At 45.4% G+C, this 26935-nt stretch overlaps 1 protein-coding gene and 1 long non-coding RNA gene across 2 annotated transcripts; one reads left to right on the top strand and one right to left on the bottom strand.

Annotated features, from left to right (window-relative positions):
- Positions 1–34: 34 nt before the first annotated feature.
- On the bottom strand, positions 35–22140 carry LOC119394335 (FAST kinase domain-containing protein 3, mitochondrial-like). The gene is given in 7 exon segments (XM_037661630.2): positions 35–294; positions 10911–10980; positions 12457–12582; positions 13432–13566; positions 18084–18318; positions 20751–21005; positions 21007–22140. Coding segments are annotated over 7 exon segments (2058 nt in total). The 5' UTR covers positions 22042–22140; the 3' UTR covers positions 35–92.
- A 578-nt stretch (positions 22141–22718) lies between these two features.
- Positions 22719–26932, top strand: LOC119394337 (uncharacterized). The gene is made up of 2 exons (XR_005184109.2): positions 22719–23262; positions 26573–26932. It is a non-coding gene; the product is annotated as an uncharacterized LOC119394337 (long non-coding RNA).
- The last annotated feature ends 3 nt before the right edge of the window (positions 26933–26935 follow it).

Here is a 26935-nt window from a genome sequence, read left to right as displayed (position 1 = left end):
CAAAGTGATGAGACAAAGTGAGCGCAAAAATAAAACTTAAATAATTTATTCTATCTGTACAGGAGTGAGCGTGGTTTCAACTTATGCGATGGTCAGGATGGGGTTAGAATCTTTGTACTCAGGTAATTCAACCTTTCCTTAGATGCCGGCCTAGTCTTCAGAACATCTTCATACTTGAGCTCGATGACGCTGTATCCTAGCGCTCGGAGAAGCCGCATTCGGGTCGCATGGTGTCCCATTGCATGCAGGCTGTCCATGCTGTAGTGCTCTGGGAGGGAGATGATCACAGCTAACCTGGTTGGCAGAAAGCACGCATCCATTATTAACACGACATTTGCACCCCGACAATGGTAGGCATTCTCAGGCATTGAACAGTTGCTCAAAAGTATGTATTGTTTTCAAGCAGTACAACTTTGAGCTTCTATCACTCTGCTTCAACAGCAACAGCCCTTTCTGCCCCAGTCATGTAGGCGATGAGACTAGAAATAGTGTGACTGTTCTCCACAATTTTTCTTTCTTCCATTAATCTTGTGCTTCATTCTGTGCTGTTTACAAAAAACGAAGTATATTTTCCATTCGTAAAGGGGGAACATGGCACTAAGAATGCTTTCTTCTTTATTCTTCAATAATTTTGATCAAACTTGCTGAGTTTATGTATATTTGTGTGCTGATTTTGAAATAAGCAATTATTTTTCTAGTACAGTATGTAGCTAAAATATATATATATATATATATATGAGAACTAACAGACAATAACGCCAAGGAAAGTACAGGGGGTGTTAACTGTAGTATTTAGAATATGAATGTGAAGAAAGTAAAGTGGACGAAAGGATGACTTGCCGCCGGCAGGGACCGAACCTGCGACCTTCGAATAACGCGTCCGATGCTCTACCACTGAGCTACGGCGGCGGTCATCCTCCCGTCCACTTTCTGGGGTATAAATGTTGATTTAAACCTAGGAGTGTTAGTCAGCGCCAATCGCAGCCATGGCGGCGAGTGTCGAACACTCTTTTTTTGCCTGTTGGCGTCACGTAGCACGTGATCTTTTTACGAGCTGGCAGCTGACCAATAATCCCTCGCATACTACCTGAAGGCATTAAGTCTGCCAGGACGAGACCCTTGCTATGAATGAAGGAAAGCAGATGATTTTTCAAGGGCTCGTTTATCTTTGTTAGACACAATATTAATGAGAACTAACAGACAATAACGCCAAGGAAAGTACAGGGGGTGTTAACTGTAGTATTTAGAATATGAATGTGAAGAAAGTAAAGTGGACGAAAAGATGACTTGCCGCCGGCAGGGACCGAACCTGCGACCTTCGAATAACGCGTCCGATGCTCTACCACTGAGCTACGGACGGCGGTCATCCTCCCGTCCACTTCTGGGGTATAAATGTTGATTTAAACCTAGGAGTGTTAGTCAGCCCCAATCGCAGCCATGGCGGCGAGTGTGGAACACTCTTTTTTTGCCTGTTCGCGTCACGTAGCACGTGATCTTTTTACGAGCTGGCAGCTGACCAATAATCCCTCGCATACTACCTGAAGGCATTAAGTCTGCCAGGACGAGACCCTCGCTATGAATGAAGGAAAGCAGATGATTTTTCAAGGGCTCGTTTATCTTTGTTAGACACAATATTAATGAGAACTAACAGACAATAACGCCAAGGAAAGTACAGGGGGTGTTAACTGTAGTATTTAGAATATGAATGTGAAGAAAGTTACTTTCTTCACATTCATATTCTAAATACTACAGTTAACACCCCCTGTACTTTCCTTGGCATTATTGTCTGTTAGTTCTCATTAATATTGTGTCTAACAAAGATAAACGAGCCCTTTCTTCACATTCATATTCTAAATACTACAGTTAACACCCCCTGTACTTTCCTTGGCGTTATTGTCTGTTAGTTCTCATTAATATTGTGTCTAACAAAGATAAACGAGCCCTTGAAAAATCATCTGCTTTCCTTCATTCATAGCGAGGGTCTCGTCCTGGCAGACTTAATAGCCTTCAGGTAGTATGCGAGGGATTATTGGTCAGCTGCCAGCTCGTAAAAAGATCACGTGCTACGTGACGCCAACAGGCAAAAAAAGAGTGTTCCACACTCGCCGCCATGGCTGCGATTGGCGCTGACTAACACTCCTAGGTTTAAATCAACATTTATACCCCAGAAAGTGGACGGGAGGATGACCGCCGCCGTAGCTCAGTGGTAGAGCATCGGACGCGTTATTCGAAGGTCGCAGGTTCGGTCCCTGCCGGCGGCAAGTCATCTTTTCGTCCACTTTACTTTCTTCACATTCATATTCTAAATACTACTGTTAACACCCCCTGTACTTTCCTTGGCGTTATTGTCTGTTAGTTCTCATTAATATTGTGTCTAACAAAGATAAACGAGCCCTTGAAAAATCATCTGCTTTCCTTCATTCATAGCGAGGGTCTCGTCCTGGCAGACTTAATGCCTTCAGGTAGTATGCGAGGGATTATTGGTCAGCTGCCAGCTCGTAAAAAGATCACGTGCTACGTGACGCCAACAGGCAAAAAAAGAGTGTTCCACACTCGCCGCCATGGCTGCGATTGGCGCTGACTAACACTCCTAGGTTTAAATCAACATTTATACCCCAGAAAGTGGACGGGAGGATGACCGCCGCCGTAGCTCAGTGGTAGAGCATCGGACGCGTTATTCGAAGGTCGCAGGTTCGGTCCCTGCCGGCGGCAAGTCATCTTTTCGTCCACTTTACTTTCTTCACATTCATATTCTAAATACTACAGTTAACACCCCCTGTACTTTCCTTGGCGTTATTGTCTGTTAGTTCTCATTAATATTGTGTCTAACAAAGATAAACGAGCCCTTGAAAAATCATCTGCTTTCCTTCATTCATAGCGAGGGTCTCGTCCTGGCAGACTTAATGCCTTCAGGTAGTATGCGAGGGATTATTGGTCAGCTGCCAGCTCGTAAAAAGATCACGTGCTACGTGACGCCAACAGGCAAAAAAAGAGTGTTCCACACTCGCCGCCATGGCTGCGATTGGCGCTGACTAACACTCCTAGGTTTAAATCAACATTTATACCCCAGAAAGTGGACGGGAGGATGACCGCCGCCGTAGCTCAGTGGTAGAGCATCGGACGCGTTATTCGAAGGTCGCAGGTTCGGTCCCTGCCGGCGGCAAGTCATCTTTTCGTCCACTTTACTTTCTTCACATTCATATTCTAAATACTACATGTTAACACCCCCTGTACTTTCCTTGGCGTTATTGTCTGTTAGTTCTCATTAATATTGTGTCTAACAAAGATAAACGAGCCCTTGAAAAATCATCTGCTTTCCTTCATTCATAGCGAGGGTCTCGTCCTGGCAGACTTAATGCCTTCAGGTAGTATGCGAGGGATTATTGGTCAGCTGCCAGCTCGTAAAAAGATCACGTGCTACGTGACGCCAACAGGCAAAAAAAGAGTGTTCCACACTCGCCGCCATGGCTGCGATTGGCGCTGACTAACACTCCTAGGTTTAAATCAACATTTATACCCCAGAAAGTGGACGGGAGGATGACCGCCGCCGTAGCTCAGTGGTAGAGCATCGGACGCGTTATTCGAAGGTCGCAGGTTCGGTCCCTGCCGGCGGCAAGTCATCTTTTCGTCCACTTTACTTTCTTCACATTCATATTCTAAATACTACAGTTAACACCCCCTGTACTTTCCTTGGCGTTATTGTCTGTTAGTTCTCATTAATATTGTGTCTAACAAAGATAAACGAGCCCTTGAAAAATCATCTGCTTTCCTTCATTCATAGCGAGGGTCTCGTCCTGGCAGACTTAATGCCTTCAGGTAGTATGCGAGGGATTATTGGTCAGCTGCCAGCTCGTAAAAAGATCACGTGCTACGTGACGCCAACAGGCAAAAAAAGAGTGTTCCACACTCGCCGCCATGGCTGCGATTGGCGCTGACTAACACTCCTAGGTTTAAATCAACATTTATACCCCAGAAAGTGGACGGGAGGATGACCGCCGCCGTAGCTCAGTGGTAGAGCATCGGACGCGTTATTCGAAGGTCGCAGGTTCGGTCCCTGCCGGCGGCAAGTCATCTTTTCGTCCACTTTACTTTCTTCACATTCATATTCTAAATACTACAGTTAACACCCCCTGTACTTTCCTTGGCGTTATTGTCTGTTAGTTCTCATTAATATTGTGTCTAACAAAGATAAACGAGCCCTTGAAAAATCATCTGCTTTCCTTCATTCATAGCGAGGGTCTCGTCCTGGCAGACTTAATGCCTTCAGGTAGTATGCGAGGGATTATTGGTCAGCTGCCAGCTCGTAAAAAGATCACGTGCTACGTGACGCCAACAGGCAAAAAAAGAGTGTTCCACACTCGCCGCCATGGCTGCGATTGGCGCTGACTAACACTCCTAGGTTTAAATCAACATTTATACCCCAGAAAGTGGACGGGAGGATGACCGCCGCCGTAGCTCAGTGGTAGAGCATCGGACGCGTTATTCGAAGGTCGCAGGTTCGGTCCCTGCCGGCGGCAAGTCATCTTTTCGTCCACTTTACTTTCTTCACATTCATATTCTAAATACTACAGTTAACACCCCCTGTACTTTCCTTGGCGTTATTGTCTGTTAGTTCTCATTAATATTGTGTCTAACAAAGATAAACGAGCCCTTGAAAAATCATCTGCTTTCCTTCATTCATAGCGAGGGTCTCGTCCTGGCAGACTTAATGCCTTCAGGTAGTATGCGAGGGATTATTGGTCAGCTGCCAGCTCGTAAAAAGATCACGTGCTACGTGACGCCAACAGGCAAAAAAAGAGTGTTCCACACTCGCCGCCATGGCTGCGATTGGCGCTGACTAACACTCCTAGGTTTAAATCAACATTTATACCCCAGAAAGTGGACGGGAGGATGACCGCCGCCGTAGCTCAGTGGTAGAGCATCGGACGCGTTATTCGAAGGTCGCAGGTTCGGTCCCTGCCGGCGGCAAGTCATCTTTTCGTCCACTTTACTTTCTTCACATTCATATTCTAAATACTACAGTTAACACCCCCTGTACTTTCCTTGGCGTTATTGTCTGTTAGTTCTCATTAATATTGTGTCTAACAAAGATAAACGAGCCCTTGAAAAATCATCTGCTTTCCTTCATTCATAGCGAGGGTCTCGTCCTGGCAGACTTAATGCCTTCAGGTAGTATGCGAGGGATTATTGGTCAGCTGCCAGCTCGTAAAAAGATCACGTGCTACGTGACGCCAACAGGCAAAAAAAGAGTGTTCCACACTCGCCGCCATGGCTGCGATTGGCGCTGACTAACACTCCTAGGTTTAAATCAACATTTATACCCCAGAAAGTGGACGGGAGGATGACCGCCGCCGTAGCTCAGTGGTAGAGCATCGGACGCGTTATTCGAAGGTCGCAGGTTCGGTCCCTGCCGGCGGCAAGTCATCTTTTCGTCCACTTTACTTTCTTCACATTCATATTCTAAATACTACAGTTAACACCCCCTGTACTTTCCTTGGCGTTATTGTCTGTTAGTTCTCATTAATATTGTGTCTAACAAAGATAAACGAGCCCTTGAAAAATCATCTGCTTTCCTTCATTCATAGCGAGGGTCTCGTCCTGGCAGACTTAATGCCTTCAGGTAGTATGCGAGGGATTATTGGTCAGCTGCCAGCTCGTAAAAAGATCACGTGCTACGTGACGCCAACAGGCAAAAAAAGAGTGTTCCACACTCGCCGCCATGGCTGCGATTGGCGCTGACTAACACTCCTAGGTTTAAATCAACATTTATACCCCAGAAAGTGGACGGGAGGATGACCGCCGCCGTAGCTCAGTGGTAGAGCATCGGACGCGTTATTCGAAGGTCGCAGGTTCGGTCCCTGCCGGCGGCAAGTCATCTTTTCGTCCACTTTACTTTCTTCACATTCATATTCTAAATACTACAGTTAACACCCCCTGTACTTTCCTTGGCGTTATTGTCTGTTAGTTCTCATTAATATTGTGTCTAACAAAGATAAACGAGCCCTTGAAAAATCATCTGCTTTCCTTCATTCATAGCGAGGGTCTCGTCCTGGCAGACTTAATGCCTTCAGGTAGTATGCGAGGGATTATTGGTCAGCTGCCAGCTCGTAAAAAGATCACGTGCTACGTGACGCCAACAGGCAAAAAAAGAGTGTTCCACACTCGCCGCCATGGCTGCGATTGGCGCTGACTAACACTCCTAGGTTTAAATCAACATTTATACCCCAGAAAGTGGACGGGAGGATGACCGCCGCCGTAGCTCAGTGGTAGAGCATCGGACGCGTTATTCGAAGGTCGCAGGTTCGGTCCCTGCCGGCGGCAAGTCATCTTTTCGTCCACTTTACTTTCTTCACATTCATATTCTAAATACTACAGTTAACACCCCCTGTACTTTCCTTGGCGTTATTGTCTGTTAGTTCTCATTAATATTGTGTCTAACAAAGATAAACGAGCCCTTGAAAAATCATCTGCTTTCCTTCATTCATAGCGAGGGTCTCGTCCTGGCAGACTTAATGCCTTCAGGTAGTATGCGAGGGATTATTGGTCAGCTGCCAGCTCGTAAAAAGATCACGTGCTACGTGACGCCAACAGGCAAAAAAAGAGTGTTCCACACTCGCCGCCATGGCTGCGATTGGCGCTGACTAACACTCCTAGGTTTAAATCAACATTTATACCCCAGAAAGTGGACGGGAGGATGACCGCCGCCGTAGCTCAGTGGTAGAGCATCGGACGCGTTATTCGAAGGTCGCAGGTTCGGTCCCTGCCGGCGGCAAGTCATCTTTTCGTCCACTTTACTTTCTTCACATTCATATTCTAAATACTACAGTTAACACCCCCTGTACTTTCCTTGGCGTTATTGTCTGTTAGTTCTCATTAATATTGTGTCTAACAAAGATAAACGAGCCCTTGAAAAATCATCTGCTTTCCTTCATTCATAGCGAGGGTCTCGTCCTGGCAGACTTAATGCCTTCAGGTAGTATGCGAGGGATTATTGGTCAGCTGCCAGCTCGTAAAAAGATCACGTGCTACGTGACGCCAACAGGCAAAAAAAGAGTGTTCCACACTCGCCGCCATGGCTGCGATTGGCGCTGACTAACACTCCTAGGTTTAAATCAACATTTATACCCCAGAAAGTGGACGGGAGGATGACCGCCGCCGTAGCTCAGTGGTAGAGCATCGGACGCGTTATTCGGAGGTCGCAGGTTCGGTCCCTGCCGGCGGCAAGTCATCTTTTCGTCCACTTTAATTTCTTCACATTCATATTCTAAATACTACTGTTAACACCCCCTGTACTTTCCTTGGCGTTATTGTCTGTTAGTTCTCATTAATATTGTGTCTAACAAAGATAAACGAGCCCTTGAAAAATCATCTGCTTTCCTTCATTCATAGCGAGGGTCTCGTCCTGGCAGACTTAATGCCTTCAGGTAGTATGCGAGGGATTATTGGTCAGCTGCCAGCTCGTAAAAAGATCACGTGCTACGTGACGCCAACAGGCAAAAAAAGAGTGTTCCACACTCGCCGCCATGGCTGCGATTGGCGCTGACTAACACTCCTAGGTTTAAATCAACATTTATACCCCAGAAAGTGGACGGGAGGATGACCGCCGCCGTAGCTCAGTGGTAGAGCATCGGACGCGTTATTCGAAGGTCGCAGGTTCGGTCCCTGCCGGCGGCAAGTCATCTTTTCGTCCACTTTACTTTCTTCACATTCATATTCTAAATACTACAGTTAACACCCCCTGTACTTTCCTTGGCGTTATTGTCTGTTAGTTCTCATTAATATTGTGTCTAACAAAGATAAACGAGCCCTTGAAAAATCATCTGCTTTCCTTCATTCATAGCGAGGGTCTCGTCCTGGCAGACTTAATGCCTTCAGGTAGTATGCGAGGGATTATTGGTCAGCTGCCAGCTCGTAAAAAGATCACGTGCTACGTGACGCCAACAGGCAAAAAAAGAGTGTTCCACACTCGCCGCCATGGCTGCGATTGGCGCTGACTAACACTCCTAGGTTTAAATCAACATTTATACCCCAGAAAGTGGACGGGAGGATGACCGCCGCCGTAGCTCAGTGGTAGAGCATCGGACGCGTTATTCGAAGGTCGCAGGTTCGGTCCCTGCCGGCGGCAAGTCATCTTTTCGTCCACTTTACTTTCTTCACATTCATATTCTAAATACTACAGTTAACACCCCCTGTACTTTCCTTGGCGTTATTGTCTGTTAGTTCTCATTAATATTGTGTCTAACAAAGATAAACGAGCCCTTGAAAAATCATCTGCTTTCCTTCATTCATAGCGAGGGTCTCGTCCTGGCAGACTTAATGCCTTCAGGTAGTATGCGAGGGATTATTGGTCAGCTGCCAGCTCGTAAAAAGATCACGTGCTACGTGACGCCAACAGGCAAAAAAAGAGTGTTCCACACTCGCCGCCATGGCTGCGATTGGCGCTGACTAACACTCCTAGGTTTAAATCAACATTTATACCCCAGAAAGTGGACGGGAGGATGACCGCCACCGTAGCTCAGTGGTAGAGCATCGGACGCGTTATTCGAAGGTCGCAGGTTCGGTCCCTGCCGGCGGCAAGTCATCTTTTCGTCCACTTTACTTTCTTCACATTCATATTCTAAATACTACAGTTAACACCCCCTGTACTTTCCTTGGCGTTATTGTCTGTTAGTTCTCATTAATATTGTGTCTAACAAAGATAAACGAGCCCTTGAAAAATCATCTGCTTTCCTATATATATATATATATATATATATAACAAGGATGGATATTCTAAGCCCATCATTCAAGATTAATGAGCCAAATCCAAATCTCAGCTTGACATCGACTCACTCGTGAATGCTCATCATACAATAACTTTTGTTCAAATGGGCTTGGAACATCCTTTTTTGTTCTACTGCATACATTTCTCACTCCAGATTATTGTGACGTGCTGATTTAGTATGTAACTCTCTCAGTTTAGAAAAAAAAACTTGCTCTCAAAAAGGCACCTGGAATGACATATATTTTAAAAACAACATATTGAACTAGAAAAGTAATTGCATATTTAAAATTGGCACACAAATATACATAAATTCAGCAAGTTTAATCAAAATCGATGAAAAATTTAAAAAAAAAATGAAGACCAGTGTCCCCCTTAAAGGGGTGGTGCCATCAAATTTCGAGTCTATAACAAGCCTGTTGTGGGTTTCCTCTGTATGCAAGGACACTCCACACGAAGGGTCGGACACAGCAAACGTTTAGAATATATATTCACTTCCAAAGTGTACCTAAATGCCCATTCTCCTGATTGAGACCCATCGCTAGCGTGCCAACTCTGACGTAGCTGTATCGGAAAGGCAACGAAAGTTGTAGTGACGTCACACCAGATCTGCTGTAGTGACGCGAGTGACCTCCGGACCTCCGCCACTTCCGCAACGTACGTATCGGCTGTAGTGAACTAGAATATATTCTAATTCACTATAGTATCGGCAAAGCATCGGTTGCTACATCACTCGCCGAGTTTCAATCGCTTCCTGGCCAAGTCCGTCACAGCATTGTGTGGTGACGTGACCACGCCTCCTACACTTCTACGTCACTACCCAACCTCGGCGCCCAGAAACCGAAACCGAAAGTTGTCCACATCAAAAGGCGATATTAAATTATTTAGCGAGAATACATGAATCTTGCTGCGTGCATCATGCTTCCTGGAGCTATAGGAAACGCTTACAGCAAAGAACGTGCAAGCCACAAATTTGGTGGCACCACCCCTTTAAGTACAGCTGAGCAGCCTCCTGCTAACTATATTAACCTTCTGAATACTGCATGATGCAACCATTTCATTTCATTTATTGCACCTTAAAGGCCCAAAGGCATTACACAAAGGGGGCCTACATCAAGAAAAACTGGAGGTGTCCAAACCACGATGTTCAGGATGAGCCACTGGACTTCATTAGGCGGCCTGATGATTGCCTTGCAATTGCATAGCACAAGTGCATGTCAACATGGGCTTTTATGTCCACTGACTCATAGGTGACAAAATACAGAGTTTATCTCTCCATTATTTGGGGGACTGCCATTCAGTGTGGTTCGAAGGGGGTTTACTGTTTCTTTGTGCAGCGCCGGCTCTTTGTCAGACAAGAGTGAGAAGGGCACAATGGGTGCGTCACCGCTGAGGCTAGTTTGGCGAATGAAAGGGCAACGACCAAGAACGGTGGAGCTCACATGTCCGCAGTGGCTCATAGACTAAAGCAACAAAAAACTGCCGTATACGCCAATTTTGGTGTTAATAATAGCGCACTTTTTATTATGCTGGTACGAGCTAAAACACAAATTATTTTCGCATTAAAGCAAGGAACGCCGAAGTGCTCCGAAGTCATTTGAATGAAAATGTAGATTAGCAGCCAAAGGTTAAAAATGTAGTTTTTTGAGTAACTGCAACACTGTGTGACCGTCCCCAGCGGTTTTGAGAGTGAAAGAGAAAGTTAAATTGAGGAGAGGCGGAGAGATCAGCATAAGCTAGATGCATCATCAATTAACAGGCTTAGCAGAATGCTGATAGCAATCTGCTATGGCTGCCCAGTTTAGCTAAAAAAATCTTTTTGCTGTCGTGAAATGAAAACTTCATTATAATGAGGGCTTAAAAGAATAAAACTAGTGAGCTGTTATCATAAGTGCCTCTAAAATGAGCTGCATTCCAAACCAGAAATCTTTAGTATTTGCTAATCACACTGTTCCAGCCTGCCATGCCGGGCAGGTCTCATACATACCAAAGAAAGAGCGACTAATTACTAGTTAGAATTAAACTGCATAGTGTGTTAATGATGCAGTAATAATAGCAGTTATTTCATTTCTGTCAGTAGACATGTTACTGGAGGGGACAGCTGAAAATTCTGCAAGTGAGCTATTGAAATAATGAAGTTCCTGCTTACCGTTTATCTACCCCGCTCACAGCATCTGCAGGAATTGGCTTTCCTTGCTTGTTCAGTTGCACAACATAATCTGGCAAAAAAGAAGTTCACGTTCATTAATCACTCTAACAAGCGCCGTGTTAAAGGGACACTAAAGGCAAATATTAAGTCGACGTTGATTGTTGAAATAGCGGTCCAGAAACCTCGTAGTGCTACTTTTATCCCAAGAAAGTGCTTATTTTGAAATAAAATCACGTTTTTAGTGGTCCGCATCGCGTTAGCGCGTTTCAAATCTCCCGCCTGAAAATACGACTTTCATACGTCACTGCTGCCGTGCCCAACGTTGCCCGCTTTTACAGCGCGGCCGCCGACACTAGTAGTAGCAGAGCGGAAGTAGCGGGACCCACAGTAGCAACAACGGCCATCGAAGCTTGCCGCAGTCCCGCAGCGAGCACACACGCAGAGGTTTTGACTGTTCAGCACACTGGCGCAATGGCATGACACTAAGCCACATCGAGCGTAAGGGTTCATTCCGCGGCACCCAGTGAAAAGACACACCGGTTTCCTTGCTGCAGCACTGGCGTTGTGCACCATTCGGGCATCCGGCAATATCACATGCATGCGGCATTTTGTCGAACTTTCGGTCAGAGCGACTTTCACGAGCGCGCAAAACACGCGCGGCAGTACGCGATCCCGAAACTACCACTGAGACGCGACCGCGTGAGCGAAGCAGGGCGCCGGGCGAGGCGCAGTTCGGCGAAAACGGAACCTTTGAACCACGCGCGCCGTTCCCCATATGGCAACGCCACGGAGGTTCTTTTTTCCATGAATCAAGCGGAAAACGAACAAACAGCATTTTATTACGTCTTTTGATGCTCGGAAGGTTCTTTTTTTTTACTGCTGCTAGTTTGATTACTAGTGATTTATTGTAGGCCGACTTCCATACGTCATCGGGATCACTTCAAAAATGTCCCACCCGTGGCGCTCATCATGTGATACATTTAGCTTAATTTCTCGGTAAGTAGGGCACTGCTGTTGATAATATTGCCGTTTTAGAAGTTGTCATACATTGGGCTTTCACTCTGACATAAATTGTTATTTGCCTTTAGTGTCCCTTTAAAAGACAAGGCACAGCAAACAAACAAAAATGAACTTAAACAAAGCCCTGTTTGTAAAAGACAATTTCAATTTGCTGACGAATATTTGTGCAAGACGTTACTTTATACGGAGCACGTTCTGATTGTAAGACATGATTGTAAAACTGCAAGATACAACATTGCAAACCTGTAAGACATAACAGAGCTTACAGCGCTGACTTACAGGTGCTAGGAAACACAAAAATTATGTTATTGAAAATAGGGGGAAAACACAGGTGCCTACAAGGATGAGGTACATTTTTTATAAAATGAGGAGATTTGTAAAAAGAGAGATCGTGAACGCTGCATAGCAGTTACTACGAGTGAAACCAAGGGCACTTAGTTGATGGCTGTGAACAAGCATCTGTGCACTCCAAAAAAGCCATGAAAACCAAGTGTGCCTGCATCTAAATAATCCGGGAACTACTTACCAATAATGTACATGTCGGAGAGAGGCAGCCTAGGCTGCACCACCGAGAAGCTGAAGTTTCCTTCGCCTCCTAAAATCAGTTCCATGTCGTCTTGCATCGAGCACATCAGGCGGAGTAGCCTCCCATCTGAAAACGGTCACGTATACCTGAATTCACACCGTGTGCAACCACTCACGTTAATCTGTGCTCATAGATTTCTTTGTATGCTAGATTAAAAAGATATATGTATACATATGACAGTTCTGCGTATGGCCAGCATACATAATTCTTTTTGTTTCATTCTATTCCAATCTTATTGGCTTTTCTCAGCTGAAGCCAATGAAAAAAAAAATATATAATATATCTCAGTTTCAGAAATTCGCTGGAACAAAATTGCTGGGATACTAGCATGGACATTTGCTGTTTCCTCCCTCACTAGGTGGTCACGTCGTACTGCTGCTCAATGTGAGGTCAGTGGTTCGATTCTCGACTGCCACAGTCGCATTTCCGCGGATGAAGGAATGTGACAAAGTTTACAGCACCACATACTAGATATGAAGTGGGATGAAGCATTGCCAAATCATGGTCAGCAACTTACTGCTATCCTTGAAAAGTTCTGACAGTTCTTTTTAGAATCCGTAAAGTACTTAAAACAAAGTTGGTCTCAAAGGCCTCTCGCAAAATCAGCAAGTAGTGTGCGTGTGTGTGTGATTCTAAGGAATACAGCAGTAACAAATGTATTTGTGTGTCAGGTGAGGTTTTCTTATGACAAGGTTCAAATGTACTTGAGCACATGATATATAAGAGATATCGAGCATTTCCTGGTTATAGTAGTACCTTACCTTTCTTTAAATAGTATAGTAGTTATTACTACTGTATGCATGCCAACCACGAATCATGTCCTTTAGCCTAACTTAATGGACGAAGTGCAGCATCACAACACACGTCAGTTGAGTCGGTGAGTTACCTCGAAAAGAGTATACGAAAACCACTTACCTCTTTTCACACTTTTTGACGAGTAGTCCCGAGGTAAATAAGGGCCGTGATACTGCTTGCATTCCAATGAGAGTGCAGAGTCTAGGAACTTGAGTTTCTGATGCGTCCTACGCAGTTCACTTTGCTCTAGGCTCCCTACAGAATGCCAAAAGTGAAGGCTTTAAGCAACACAATTTTTTTTCCTAAGTACTGCACATTCCCAACATAAATTGACTGATTGATCTGCTTGAATTAATAATTTATTAACTGAATTATACATTGTCGACACACGAGTTTTAGGCATACAACGTGCCTTCTCATTCATGAACAAGCAGTAGTGATTGAGATTAGTATAACTATGCGGGAATTAATACATAAAAGCAATCTGGAAGTGGTTAGAAAATCTTGCGCACCAGTAAATAACTTGCTCGAAAACTGAGCATCAAGTAACAGCCAGATACAGCAATCACATTAAACGGTAGTTCACATTCCATGTAAAATGATTACATGGTTTATGTAGGTTTTACAAAGTTCCAATTTAGTATAAACTTCTTAAAGGAGCACTGACATCAAATTTACGCATGTCAAGGTTTTTGCATCCACGAGTAGTTATCTACCCCCTAGTAGCAATTCACGACCGAAAATGCAACTGAGGGACGAATAACTATCTGTTTTATTGATTTATATCACCGGTATCTAGCACGATTCAAAACGGCCGGCAAGCCCGCCATTTCTTAGCGCTGGCAGCACTCCCTCGCGGTCAATTCCAGACCGCGCCCAGTTTACCACTTGTCCACAGAAAGGAGTGACGTGAGGATCAACTGCTCAGCTAACATTTCGTCTGCTAGGCGCGCGCGTTCAGTCATGCCTTGTCACCAGCATCGCCGTCGTCGCCGTCAAAAGTGTCGACTAGTGTTGAAGACGGCGTTCTGGAACTTAGAATCACCGCGATACACGACGTCGCGAATCATTTTCGCTTCGACGCTTTGCAAAACAGCGATTCAAAAATGGATGCTGTTCCAAGCAGCAACGAGGAGGTGCCCGGGGACGCACGCTTGGGCCATACTCGCTGGTGTGTCTCAATTAGATATATCAGAGAATTTTAGCGTGCACAACATTCCGGTATACGCAAAGGGGTCTATGGAATATCGGCATAGTGAATGCACACCAGCGGACAAATAGAATACGATAGGTTTCTACAATAACAATTCTGCGCCGCCAGATGGCCCCACCTATCCGGCCTCTCACGGTTACGGCTGCAGTAGGAAGTCCATGGACGAACTAACATTCACTAATAATGGCTACATGCGCATTACTTGTTAGCGATGATATTTATCTATAGGCTGCTCCACTTCGATAACTTGTGGTCGTGTTGGCGTGTACCATACGTGTAATGAAACGCCACGCACTTCCCGCTTTTTCCGCGCCTCGACGAGCAGGTCCGTACTACGCAGCGGTTCCCCAGAATGCTGGCACGTAGTCGCTCCGATTGATCGCACTCAGCGCTGAGGATCACACGACAAATCAGTGGATATGACACGATGAATCGCAGGCACGGATCGGGACAGCGAGGAGAGCCACTGGCTGGGAGTGAGAGCCGGTGAGAGCGCCGCCTGGCGTCGGCGGCACAGTAAATGCACTCAGATCGTCGACGTCATTGTTACTAGCGTATCGTCACTCAGGATGGTATGCTCGGAATGTATCACACTTGTTACGTAGCACTAGTGTCGATGTCGCAGCGTGATCAATCTTCTGTTGAGCTTTCGTACGCTGTTTGCCCTCGAAATAAAATTACTTCCACGCGACGGACGCCATTCAAATTTGGCCAAGGAGACCTATGCATACCGAGCAATCGAATGAAGGGCACATCTCGACTTTGAAATTTGATGTCAGTGCTCTTTTAAAACAGCATATAATACATAACTTTAGTTTTAGGCTTCCTCAGCCCCAACCAATACGTAGCAATAGGTGTGCTTTATAGAACTGACATAAATTGTTTTCTTCGAGAGCTTTTTAGCATCTTTTTTAGCTGACAGATTCTCACTAGTATTGCAACGAAAGGAACAAAAGGCAAGGCTTAAATGAAAAACACTCCCTTCCTGCTAGTATTGCAACTACAACTTCTCTTGCTTTAAGAAATATTGTTTACCTGGTTCAGCAATTGCTGAGGAGCAGCATTTTTATTTGTATGTATGCCATGGCCACTATTACAGGAACATAAATTTTCCCTTAATCCACAAAGAAATTGTAATTTTTGTTGACTCACTAAAAGTAAAAAGTTTTACGCTTTAAGAATTTCAAAATGATACCAAAATGAACCGCTTTATACATTCAAATCACAGTGGTAGAATAAAACAGGTGGCCCATCGAGCGCGTCGCCGCACTGCTCAAGTTGCTCGTGGCCGCCGCTAGGTTCGCGATGAGTTTTTGGGCCGAAAGATGCAGCACCGCAAGCTCTCACTGTGCTGTAAAAACCGGTTTAGCTAATTTTGTGGCTTTAAAACGTTGTTTGTGTTTTTACTACCTTGTAGTGGCTGTCTGCCAGCTTTGACCGCAAAAGTAACAGCGTCAGGCTTTATGAAGCTTAAAATTTTCTAATCGGCGCGGGTAATCCCGATATGACTGTCACAGGGTGCCGATTGCAAGAGACGCGCGCGTATTTTTTTTTCTAAAGCGTGAAAATTTCTACCGGCGAGTGTACAGAGTAAAAAAAAATGCATTTGGTTTTCACGTTATCGTATGTATGTCGGAGGACTGTAGCTGGCGGTCTTTCCGTGAAATTGATTTTCTCCACAACTGCAGTCGCTTTTCGTCTTTCGGCGCGGAGAAAAGACACAGCTTTTCTTTGCACATTTTGTAGCCAGATTTGAAATTTGGAGCGAAGCATTTTCGTCCCATGGTCGCCGCCGCATCAGCGGCACAGATCGAGCCACCGTGGTTTCAGCCGTGGTTCTAGCTTACAAAGTGAGTGGAAACATCGATGCGGTCGCGCGCGTTGGTTTGACAGAGCACAACAAACGCGACACATCAGAGCGGATCTCAAGCCGTGGGATCACCTAATCACGACCACCGTGATCTGGCCGTGATCATGACTCGAAGGCTGATTGCGACTTTGCGACGCTGGTTGCGTCGCATAGGGACGCTCTTGCTCTTCGGACGCTTGCACCCACGGACGCCTCCGCATTTATCGAAGATGACCAAGCAGAAAGGAAAAGACGCCGCTGCAACGCTGGTTGCGTTGCATGCTTTCCTTAGTGGTGCGCCCGTTCTAGGCGACGGCAACTCTCTTCAGTGTTGTTCAAGGCCTCTCTGGTGTAATAAATACACTGCAGATCTGTTTCTCAAAAGTTAAAGATGTAAAAATAGCAGTTTAAATGCTCGTGACACACGCTTGCCACATGCTTTCAAATGCGCCGGAGCGGAGATATCGGCCCAGAGTACCCCTGCTGCCACCTTGCGGAAAAGCGGCGGCAACTCGAGCACCTCCGTGACACGCGCGGCGCATTGGCGAAGCGGTGCGTCGGGCCACCTGTTATTCTACCACCGTGATTCAAATCAATCAATTATAATCAAAGGGGTAAAGTAATGTGCAGCAGACACCTCATCAGAGATCGCAACCATGCATGAGAAAGAAAGCATAATACAAAACTAGCAGGACATTCCTTTGTAAATGTACATTCCAGACCGAACAAAGAACAGATTGAAAATTAGGAGCCGAATTGACAACTGCACTGGCACTGCGCACAGCACCCCAATTTCTTGCATGCTTCATACCTAAACACACTGTTTATAACAAGGACATAATACCTATACTTTATTTCATAAATAGGAGGCAATGTTATGGAAGCACTGGAAACTACTCTTACTGCTTGGAATCATCACCAAAAAGTACTGAGTCACACATGACATGAAATGAAGGTATGCAAAAGTACAAGTCATGTGACTTTAAGCCTTTAAGAATTGTAACATTAAGCCGCATACTTTTATGTCACCAAAATGTGACACACTTACTGCAGTGAAGGTGTTCCAGATCCAGGTTTATGTACCACCAACAAGCAGAGGGACATGTTTCTGTAACCACCAACCTTGCATCCACAGATTGTAAATGGGATACTATACATGGAGCACTTGTTTCGTAGGCAATGAAGACATAGGGCACTATGGACCACTCTCATCATGAGTAGACCCTTGGCAAGGCAGTAAAAATGTCTTCATGCTCCCGCATTAGCTTGCCATAGCATCATAGATTTTGATGGCATCTGCTAGGGCATGCCAATTCTTTCAGTGGTAAAAAGGAATTATGCTGTGTTCTGAGGGAACCAGTAACTTGACATAGCAAGTTTCGAGAAATTTTATTGAGCCAATGTGCTCAAAATGCAAAAAAGGGCTTTGAAACCACGACATCACACTGATGTTGGGGCACTGGGATTTTGGCTTGAAATTCAAGAACGAAACTTTGACTTTCGTGTTCTCCTCTAACGATAAAAACAGGATACCAAAAGTTACAATAGTGTTCTGAAGGCATAATGCATCTGTTTAAAGTGATTTGGTGTTTCACTTTCATGTCCCTTTAAAGCAACTGCACTTTACAATGCATGGAGTGAGGCTTCACTAATGGCCTAGCTTCTGCAGCCTTGCCAACTAAGCGTCGGAGTTCTGGCACGTTCGCTTACCATTCATCTTGTCGAGAAAGTGCGGGCTGAACACCTTCTTGACAAAGTTGAGCGGATACCTCTGCAAGTAGAAGCAGGCTACCAGCATGTCAACCAGTTTGTCGGAGGGGATTTGGTTGAACCTCTCTCGAAGCAGCCATTCCAGGGAGCCAAAGAACTCCATCGCGTTCTTGGGCACAATGTTGAGGTAGCCAAGGGCCCGGACCACATTCACAGCCGTTGGCAGTGACATTGCCTATTCACATGCAATGAAATGACAAAATTCAGTTCTACCTTGAATAGCAACACAATTTAGTGCAGAAAAAAAATCACAGCATATCCACGGAGTGAATGATGATGAGTGGGCGAAGCTGCGGAGGTTCATCGGTAAGCCGTGAATCTTCCGTGAATTCTGCCCAGTACATCATCACCGACGTGAGATCGGGCGCGTTTATACTAAAGGTTCGATGAGTTATGACGACTTGCGGCTCACTTTAATTTTACATGTACGCTGTGAATTTTCATTGTTTAGAAAACCATTGCTTTAGAAAACATCTGGCGTCTTTCGTTAAGCAGCTGGCGTCTTTTCGTTTTGCTTTAGAAACATCTGGCGTTCTTTCGTTTTGCTTTTACAAAACATCTGCCGTCTTTCGTTGGTTTATTTCATCAATCAACGGCGTTTTGAACAAAATTTTTATTGTTTAATCACGCACAGGAGACATCTCACCAGGCACTACCTTGGAGGTAAAGAATGGCTGCTAATGGGAATGAGAGACAGAAGAATTCGGCTTTTAGCTAACGCTGCGAATTTTTTATTGTTCAACAACGCACAGGAAAAATCTCCCACTGGCACCATCTTGGAGGTCAAAGCGTAAGACTGGTTACGCACTACGACTACGACTACGAGGGACGAACGGGTGCCGCCTTAAGGAGCTTCGCCCCTAAAAAGATACAGGGTAAACGTCAAGTGAATACAACACAGGTGTTAACTTACAACTAGACTTATTAATCACCGATTGCTCTTGGTGGATTATTAACCTGTCCAAAGACACAAGTTCAGTACAACATATAACAAATTCAATTTTACCAGCTCAGGAGTAACCAACATATTAGCACAAACAATTATTTAACCGGTTGTTGAAGTACAGTCCTAACATTACAATTATAAACACAGGCATATGAAGTAATCTAAAATGTCACTTCCCAATATCAGCATGCAACAAATTTATGCCAATAATAAACATAAATGGTAGCAAAGGTATTTTCGTCCCAGATACAACTTTGTCACAGCGAGGTTTTGCAGTAACATAGTATTACATCAAAATACTAATAGCAAAGCCATGTGGCAAGAATTACATGATGGTATTTGGCAGATATGCAAGACTATTGGTACTGCAACCTCAGCCACCACATGTTAGGTAGCACAACAACGGTTAGGCCCTGCTGTTGATGTAGTTCGAAATTGATGTAGGTGTTGATGTAGTTCTAAATCCTGCGCCTAATGCAGCTCTACTACCGTGAAACCCGAGGAAGTGCACAGCAAAGGTGGTGGCACCCTCTCTTGCGCGGCGCGGGTCACAGCTGAATGTTTCAGAAGCGTTTTTTTTTTCGCAATTTTAGGTAAATTATTGCGATTAATTCTTGGTTATTTCTGTAGTTTATATTATTTTAGACCTTGCTGGTTGTTTTGCACTGGTTGTGAGCAACGTTAGCCTTGTTTTGAGACCTGTATTGACCACTGCGTGACCACGTGACATAAGGCAGTGGATGGACGACAAGCTGAACCCCTTCACTGCTACACACTTAAAAACACAAAGCTGACATCCACAACATCGTTAAAATTTGACAATAATGGCCCATAAATGGGAACTATTTGACTACCATGTGTGTACGAATGTATCAATCTTTCTTCCTACCAAGCGTAGTTTTACAATGAGTTTGCGAGTATCGATAAAGCTGGGTAAGCTTAACCCAGTGACAACTTTTACCACATAAGGCTTTGTTTTATTCGTGTGCACCAAAGCCAGCGGCAGTCAGACTTATAACTGCCAGCTCTCCGGAAATTTTCTATGAAGGTTATAAATTCGTGCCTTTCCAAATGCTTAACGAATGCTTCAAGTCTTATGAAGAACAAGTTCTTGTCACAGAAAAGTATTTTTCTCCAATGCTATTTTTGAAAGTCTCCTTTCTGAATGTGAAAGCACACTGAAGGGGTACCACTTGCTTCAAGAAAACGGGCACTAAAGCAGGCAAAATCAGCAACAGCAAAGTTCTGACAAAATCCATTGAGACTGTGTACCTTGTCGACATGTGCTGTTTCAAGTTCGAAGTATCTTGAGTTATTAAAAAAATAAAAACATATGTAACCTGAAGAAAAAGTGTGTGCACAAGGCAAAGATATTTTAAAAAATACATGTTATCTCTTTCTGTTAAGTCTACAGGATTTCTAGAAATTTTATATTTCACAGGTTTCACTAGCACAACTGTGTTGCTGCTGCCACCGACAGGCTGCACAAAAAAATTTCACCGACGATTACACTACTTTACAACGCGAAATTTGAATGGATTCTGAAGCCTCTCTAATCGAGCTCTGCCGCCTTCAATCACTCCGCCCCCATGCTGCATAGCTACTGGCTCCAATCAAGCACTTCTGAACACCAGGCAAACGAATGCACCCAAAGCGCGCACCTTGTGATTCGCCACAAAGAAGTCAGAGGCCGAGTTGAACACGGGTTCACTCCTCCATCGGAATGCCCGGCAGTAGGATGCCAGGGCGTCCATGGTTTCCTCGTGGCTGCCGGAGCCCTTGATGCGTACGTACCGCTCGACCGCCTTGGTCGAGTTGGCGTCCAGGTAGCGAAGGTCCTGCAAGCTACGCAGCATGCCGGCGAACTCCTTTTCGGGCACGACGTGCAAGTTCAGGTTGAGCCACTTGGTCAGGACTCGTCAGCAGGCTCTGCGGCACCAGCCTGAGCCTCGTCAGCACGCCCATGATGTACGCAACGTCCTCGGGGCCCAACGACAGCACGTTCTTCGTGGTGTTGCGGGCCACGGCGCGAAGCACGACGCTCTGCGAGCTCTTGAAGTACGGCAGCAGGCTGTACAGCTTCAGGACGTCTTCCTTCCGCATGTCGACCGCTTGAGCGACGATGGTCTGCCAGAAGTGATCCACCGTGCCCAGGTACTGACTGCCGCAGCCGACTAACAACAGGGTGACTTCGAGGAGATCGGGCAACTTGATGGTGCCGTCGCAGATGCGGCCGAGGATTACCTGCACGAAAGTGTCCACGTAGCGCTTGCGGTCCTCCTCGCTGTACCGATGCTTCACGACGCACTTCAGACCGTCCAGTATGACCTCGGTGCTCCCGGCGGCCGTGATGAGGTTGCACAGCTCGCCGATGACGAGCGAAACGCCCTCGGGCTCGGCATTCTTGGAGCGCTTCTGTCGCACGTCCAGGCCGACGTCTCGAACCTGCAGGAGCTTGTCGAGCGCCTGAACACCGATGGCGGGCGTCAGGTCCTTGGGATCGGCTTTCCTCAAAGCGACGTAAACGTCTTTCACCGACGTGCACTTCTGAATTATCGCGGAGACCTTAGGCGAAGCGCCCTCCCTGGTTGCTTTTGGATGGTCGTCAAAGTTGGTGCTCGCCGCTTGATCGTTGCCGAGGAGCGACTCCGCGGTGGCCTTCTTGATCAGAACAGGCAGTTCTTCGATGCTCACGCCATCCTGCAGTATAATGGTGGACTTCGTAACACGGTCGGAACCCCGTTTGGTTGAGTAGGCGCGAAGCAACGACTGATTGAAAGGTTGCCGCAACCATTCCTGTTCCAGGCCATGCAAATAGGACCGGCAGGTAGCGGCGGTGCGGGCGCCACTACGAAGTGTCGCAGTGCGTGTCCCTAACTGACGCCACACGGCACGGTTTAGCAAGCGAACCTTACAGCGTGTGGTCGCCGTTAAAGACATCGCACCGCTCATTAAAGGTGCCCCCGCACAATTTCGGTAACGTTCACGTCATGGTGAAGCGTTCTGCTCAAAACTTTGCATGCTTTGCAATGCAAGTCGCCATCTTTTTTTTTTTTTTTTACTGCTCTGGTTGCCTACAGCATCTGTTCATTCGCTAAACTTAACTCAAATTGTTTTAGCAGGGCGTGATATTTAAAAAAAAAACGTCCGAATACTAGATGTTGTAACATGCGAAATAACTTAATATTTCTCACTGACTTAATCCGTAAATACTGCTAAGGTTACTACAGCAAAATTTTATACCGCAGTGACGTCACGCGAATCGGAGTGCACGCTCACGGAAGCAAAGCATGCGCCCGTGCGCCCGCACGCAAGCCCATCACAGCCAACGTGGAGCATTGGTGACGCTCACGCCTTGCTTCTTGAGGCCGTCTAGCGCCGGAGCAGCCGAATAGTAGTGATTCGCTGCAAGCGAGCTCTGGCGCTGGGCTCGTGTGACCAGCAGAGAGATCGTCGCGAGAAGAAATCGCTTACCGTTCTTTTCGCTCGGGCGTAAGCACTCGCCTCCCAGCAGGATCAGAATATGGTCGACCTGACCGGCGGTGGACCCGACGGACCCATTGAACACGGCTTCAGCAATTGGGTCTTCATTCTGCCCGCAATTATTATAGTTTCGATGATCAGTAAGTATTACCGACGGGCCCCTGCCTGTCATCTCCGGCGACCGTTTCAACCCCCATGTCGTAGTATAGAACACACAGTCGTCGTGTCAAAGCGAAACAGCTGGTAAATCGCGCGCCCTTTTAATATTATATAACGTGGCGGCGTTGACGGAAGAGTTTGCATGCAAACGTCAAGTGGTCGATGACCTCGCCGCGAAGGTGCCTGGTCGCGTGACATGTCCCCGAAGCGAAAAGGACTCGACCAGCGGTGAATAAACGAGAGAAAGATAAAAGCGTGGAATGGCGCGTTGTTCGAATCAGGTACTGGCGGCGGTGCGCGGAGCTGAGCTGTTTGTGTTGCCTTGCCGCTTATCGCGATGCGAAACAGGATCGCTGGGCGGTACACGTGGCCTGTCGTGTTGGCTCCGCGTGGAACCGCGAGGGCGCAGTTGCGAGAGTAGTGGTCGCGCAACTATCGCCTACACGCGCTCACATCCATTCGGGCGGCCGACGTGTGTAGACAGCATGGTTCTGTACGCGGTCCTGATTTTCGTGCCCGTTGCCACGATCGGTAAGCGTTTTCGCTGTTAACAGGGACTTGATCGGTTTGCTATTTACTCGCAAATATACGAGCTTAACGAGTTCATTATTTTTTATCGCTTGCATGGAAAAGTCCGAAAAAGATAGTGCACCTCGTCGTGGCGTGGAAAATTGAAGTATATATAATGCGGGTCCTTAAGTTTACTGTGGTGTGAGAGGTGTAATAACAGATCCTTGTTCATGACTTGAAAACATTTTTCTTTTTTCTCTTTGTGCAAAGCAATACTAATATTCAATATTGCAAGTTAGAGCAGGTTTGTGTAGGAAGTACGTTGTTCCACTTAAGGCACAGAATGTGTGTCAGGTTGGTTGAAACATTAATTTAGTTGTAATCGTAGCTTGTGGTACAGCAGAAACATGGAACACTGTATTTAGTACAATACTTTCCCACCAAGACACGAAATGTATATTTTGATCATTGACTAACTGCTGCCACATATGCAGTTACTAGGTACTACAGTTTGCAGCAACAGCACATTAACGAAAACTTCAAACTGAATTTCCAATGCTATCTGCGAATCCTGGTTACAGTCGCGAGTAGACGATGCAAAATCTAGCATTTTTCTTCATAGCTTAGCTTAGGCATGCAGTCCGAAATCATGCTCAGTCACTTCAGTGAAAGTAACGCATTTATATATTTGTTGTATTGCTGTGCAAGAGGAAGATGAAACTTTTTCACAGTGCCATGTTCTTGTCATCATTGCACCTGACTCTTATAACAGTGCTCCTTACGCTGGATGCACAAAACATGCTCCACTGCGACGTGTGCTTTGGCTTACGATTATGACAGGCTAGCAGGCTAGCTGTTACATACAGTGAAAATCTCCAGTCATCTTGGCTCTTAACTTGTGAGCCACCAAATCATAATGCACAAATACAACAAATGGCTGCACTATGTCTTGAAGCACCAACTAGCCCAGCATGTTACATTGTTTAAATTCTGCATTGACTGATGTACAGGTTTTATTGTGGTAATGGTGGCTCCGTTTCGCTTCAAGCTATGAAGGAAACAAAGACGTGGACTGGTGTCGGCATAGGTCTGAAACCGATGAGAACATAACTATCTTTGCCTACGTACAGATTACAGTGTGCAAATATATGAAGTATCGTAATCCCGGTACATTAACTCGGGGGGAAAATAGGCAGCCTATTCGGGAATGGTCTAATAAGAAAGTGTCATGCAAGTGTTTTTTTTTTAAATAGTTCTTTTTTAGCTTAAAAAATGCATTGTCGCACCTTGTATTGTGTGCGCACTGCCACGTCTCCACCTTGTTTTCATTGTGTTTGGTGGGCCGAGTTGTCATATTGCTACCTGGTTTAGTTTGGCCATTTCTTTTATTCTTTTTTTCCCGTCTCCAAATTTTATGCCTGCAGAGCACTTGAGTGTTGAGCTATACAATGCACTAGATCTTTAACACACGTGGCGCAAACATGCACGAGTCTTTAGCAACTACAATCTCTCCTTAGTAAAACTGCATTCAAGAGGGAACGGTTATTCCTTTAGCTAAGCATTGTACCAGTGGCACATGTCACGGTTTGTGCACCAATTGCTGATTAGTTATTTTCAATGAACCGTTAAACTAGGGGTGTTATTCTGGACACTGTCGGATTCCACCATCTTGTCAAATTTCGTAATGGCAGCATTTTAAGCCAATCAGAACTGACAACATGGCCAGCTTGAAGACCTCTCTCTCTTGACAACATGGCGGAATACAAGTGTCCAGAATAGTGCTCTAGTTTGGCATTAGCATTGAAGTTGCAGAAAATAAACCTGATTAGTACCAAAGCTATATCCATTAAGTGGAATTCCAGAGACTAAAAGTATTTCCAATGTACCTGTTTCTGCTGTTCGTCCAACAGTTTCTTTTTGTCATAGCGTGCAAGCGTTTCAGGAAAAAAATAAAAGGCATAACTTGGACTTACGAGTTTAAATAGCTCTTTCTCTCCCCGAATAGAGCAGTGAAAAACTTGGCCAGGGTCCATATTTTGTAACAAATTTTCCGTTCTGTCATCACACATTTCACTGAGTGGCTAGTGATAACGGAACCGCTGCATTTTCAGAATCGATGATGGATGAAAACAAAGGAAAGTGCAATGGGTTGCTAAAATCAGCCCGTGAAAATTAATGGGTAAAAGAGTTGAAACGAAATAAGTTCCAAAACGTTTCTCTTTGACAGCAGCATTTAACAAACACAAATTGCAGTTGAACTTGGACATGTCAAATTATTGTCTCTATCGAACTACTGTAGTCTCCTTGGAAGTCCCGTGCAAAGGTATAGCGTCGTACTACAGAAACACAAAAAAAATGCCCACCGCCACTTTCAATACACTGAATATTGCGTGCCTGCAAGCCCTCTTTCGATGTTTCTTGTGTGATTGGGCATATTAGTAGATCAAAGTGGAAATGTGCTGGCAGGTACTGTGTAACAAGGGATTGAGTCTGAAGGAAATTGCATGCCATGGCGGCAAAACGAGCAGGGTCTGAAAATATGGATGGTCGATGCAGCTAAGTTCTCATTTGCACTCCATAAAAACCAGCTGGCTTTAGTTCCTTCGCAGCAACACATGGCGAAGCTTACTCACAGTGGAAAGAACCACCGCTATGTCTCTCGTGGAATTATCAATTCATTAAAAAATTTTGCGATCCCCAAATTCAGATTTGATATTTCCAGGTTCGACTTTAAAGCGAATATCATTACTAACGAAGGTGTTTTTCTCTCCAATAACACTCTGTTATTAAGAGCTTTTAGTGTAGCAACAATCGAATGCTGCCAGTAAAGGAAGGAGTCTTAGACACTAAAGTAATAGTTTTCGCAGTACCAAGAGCACCGCTCTTTGCAACGAGGTGCTTGGTGAACGAGAAAACCCAGCAAAATGGAAACGCAAGTGGTGACCGCTGGCTTAAACTTTCTACGCCACTTGCTAGGACGTCATTGATCTCGATGGAGTCTGCTATAGCCCACAGTGCTTTATGAGAGCCAGGCACTTAACATGGCATGTTTCAGGAGGACAGATAATTGTAAAGAGAGTGCAAGTTTCGAGAAATCTTGTTGAACCAGTATGGCCAAAATATGAGAAATAGACTTTGAAACATGCAATGTCACACGGACGCTCATGTGTTGAAGTTTCAGTGCATTATTCAAAAATAAAACCATGATGGTGAAATTAATAACAGAAGAGTTCCCAAAGATAAATTTGTAAGTCTAAGCTGATTAAGTTAAGTGTTTGATTGTAGCGTCCCTTTAAAAGGTGGTCCTTACATTTTTGTCGATTGCCTGCAGGCTTCTTCACGTACAAGCTCATCCAGAGCTTGCGTGACAAAGAGAAGAGGAAAGAGGACAAGAAGAAGCAGAAGCAGCAAAAGAAGAAGGCCAAGTGAGAGGACAAGGACGCTTGCCCGACTTTCACACGCTGCCCCCCGTGCAAAGCAGGGCCTAACATATCACCACTCACGGATGGGGGGTAGGGGCGAACGGCAATCTTCCAAAACGTCCTCTCTACCACCGCCGCGTCGACGATGCTTCGAAACGGCGGCAGGGTCCCTCTCGGAGTTGACTCTCGACAATCCGGGCACCACCAAAGCCATTCTCTGTTGTTTCCTCGTGTACATTCCATTGGATGAAGGCTCTTTCTTCCTCACTTCA

The sequence above is a fragment of the Rhipicephalus sanguineus genome, chromosome 5 (assembly GCF_013339695.2).
Source record: "Rhipicephalus sanguineus isolate Rsan-2018 chromosome 5, BIME_Rsan_1.4, whole genome shotgun sequence".
Classification (NCBI taxonomy): Eukaryota; Metazoa; Arthropoda; class Arachnida; order Ixodida; family Ixodidae; genus Rhipicephalus; species Rhipicephalus sanguineus.
Note: the sequence above shows the minus strand (reverse complement) of the source record. Positions and strands in the feature narration are given on the sequence as shown.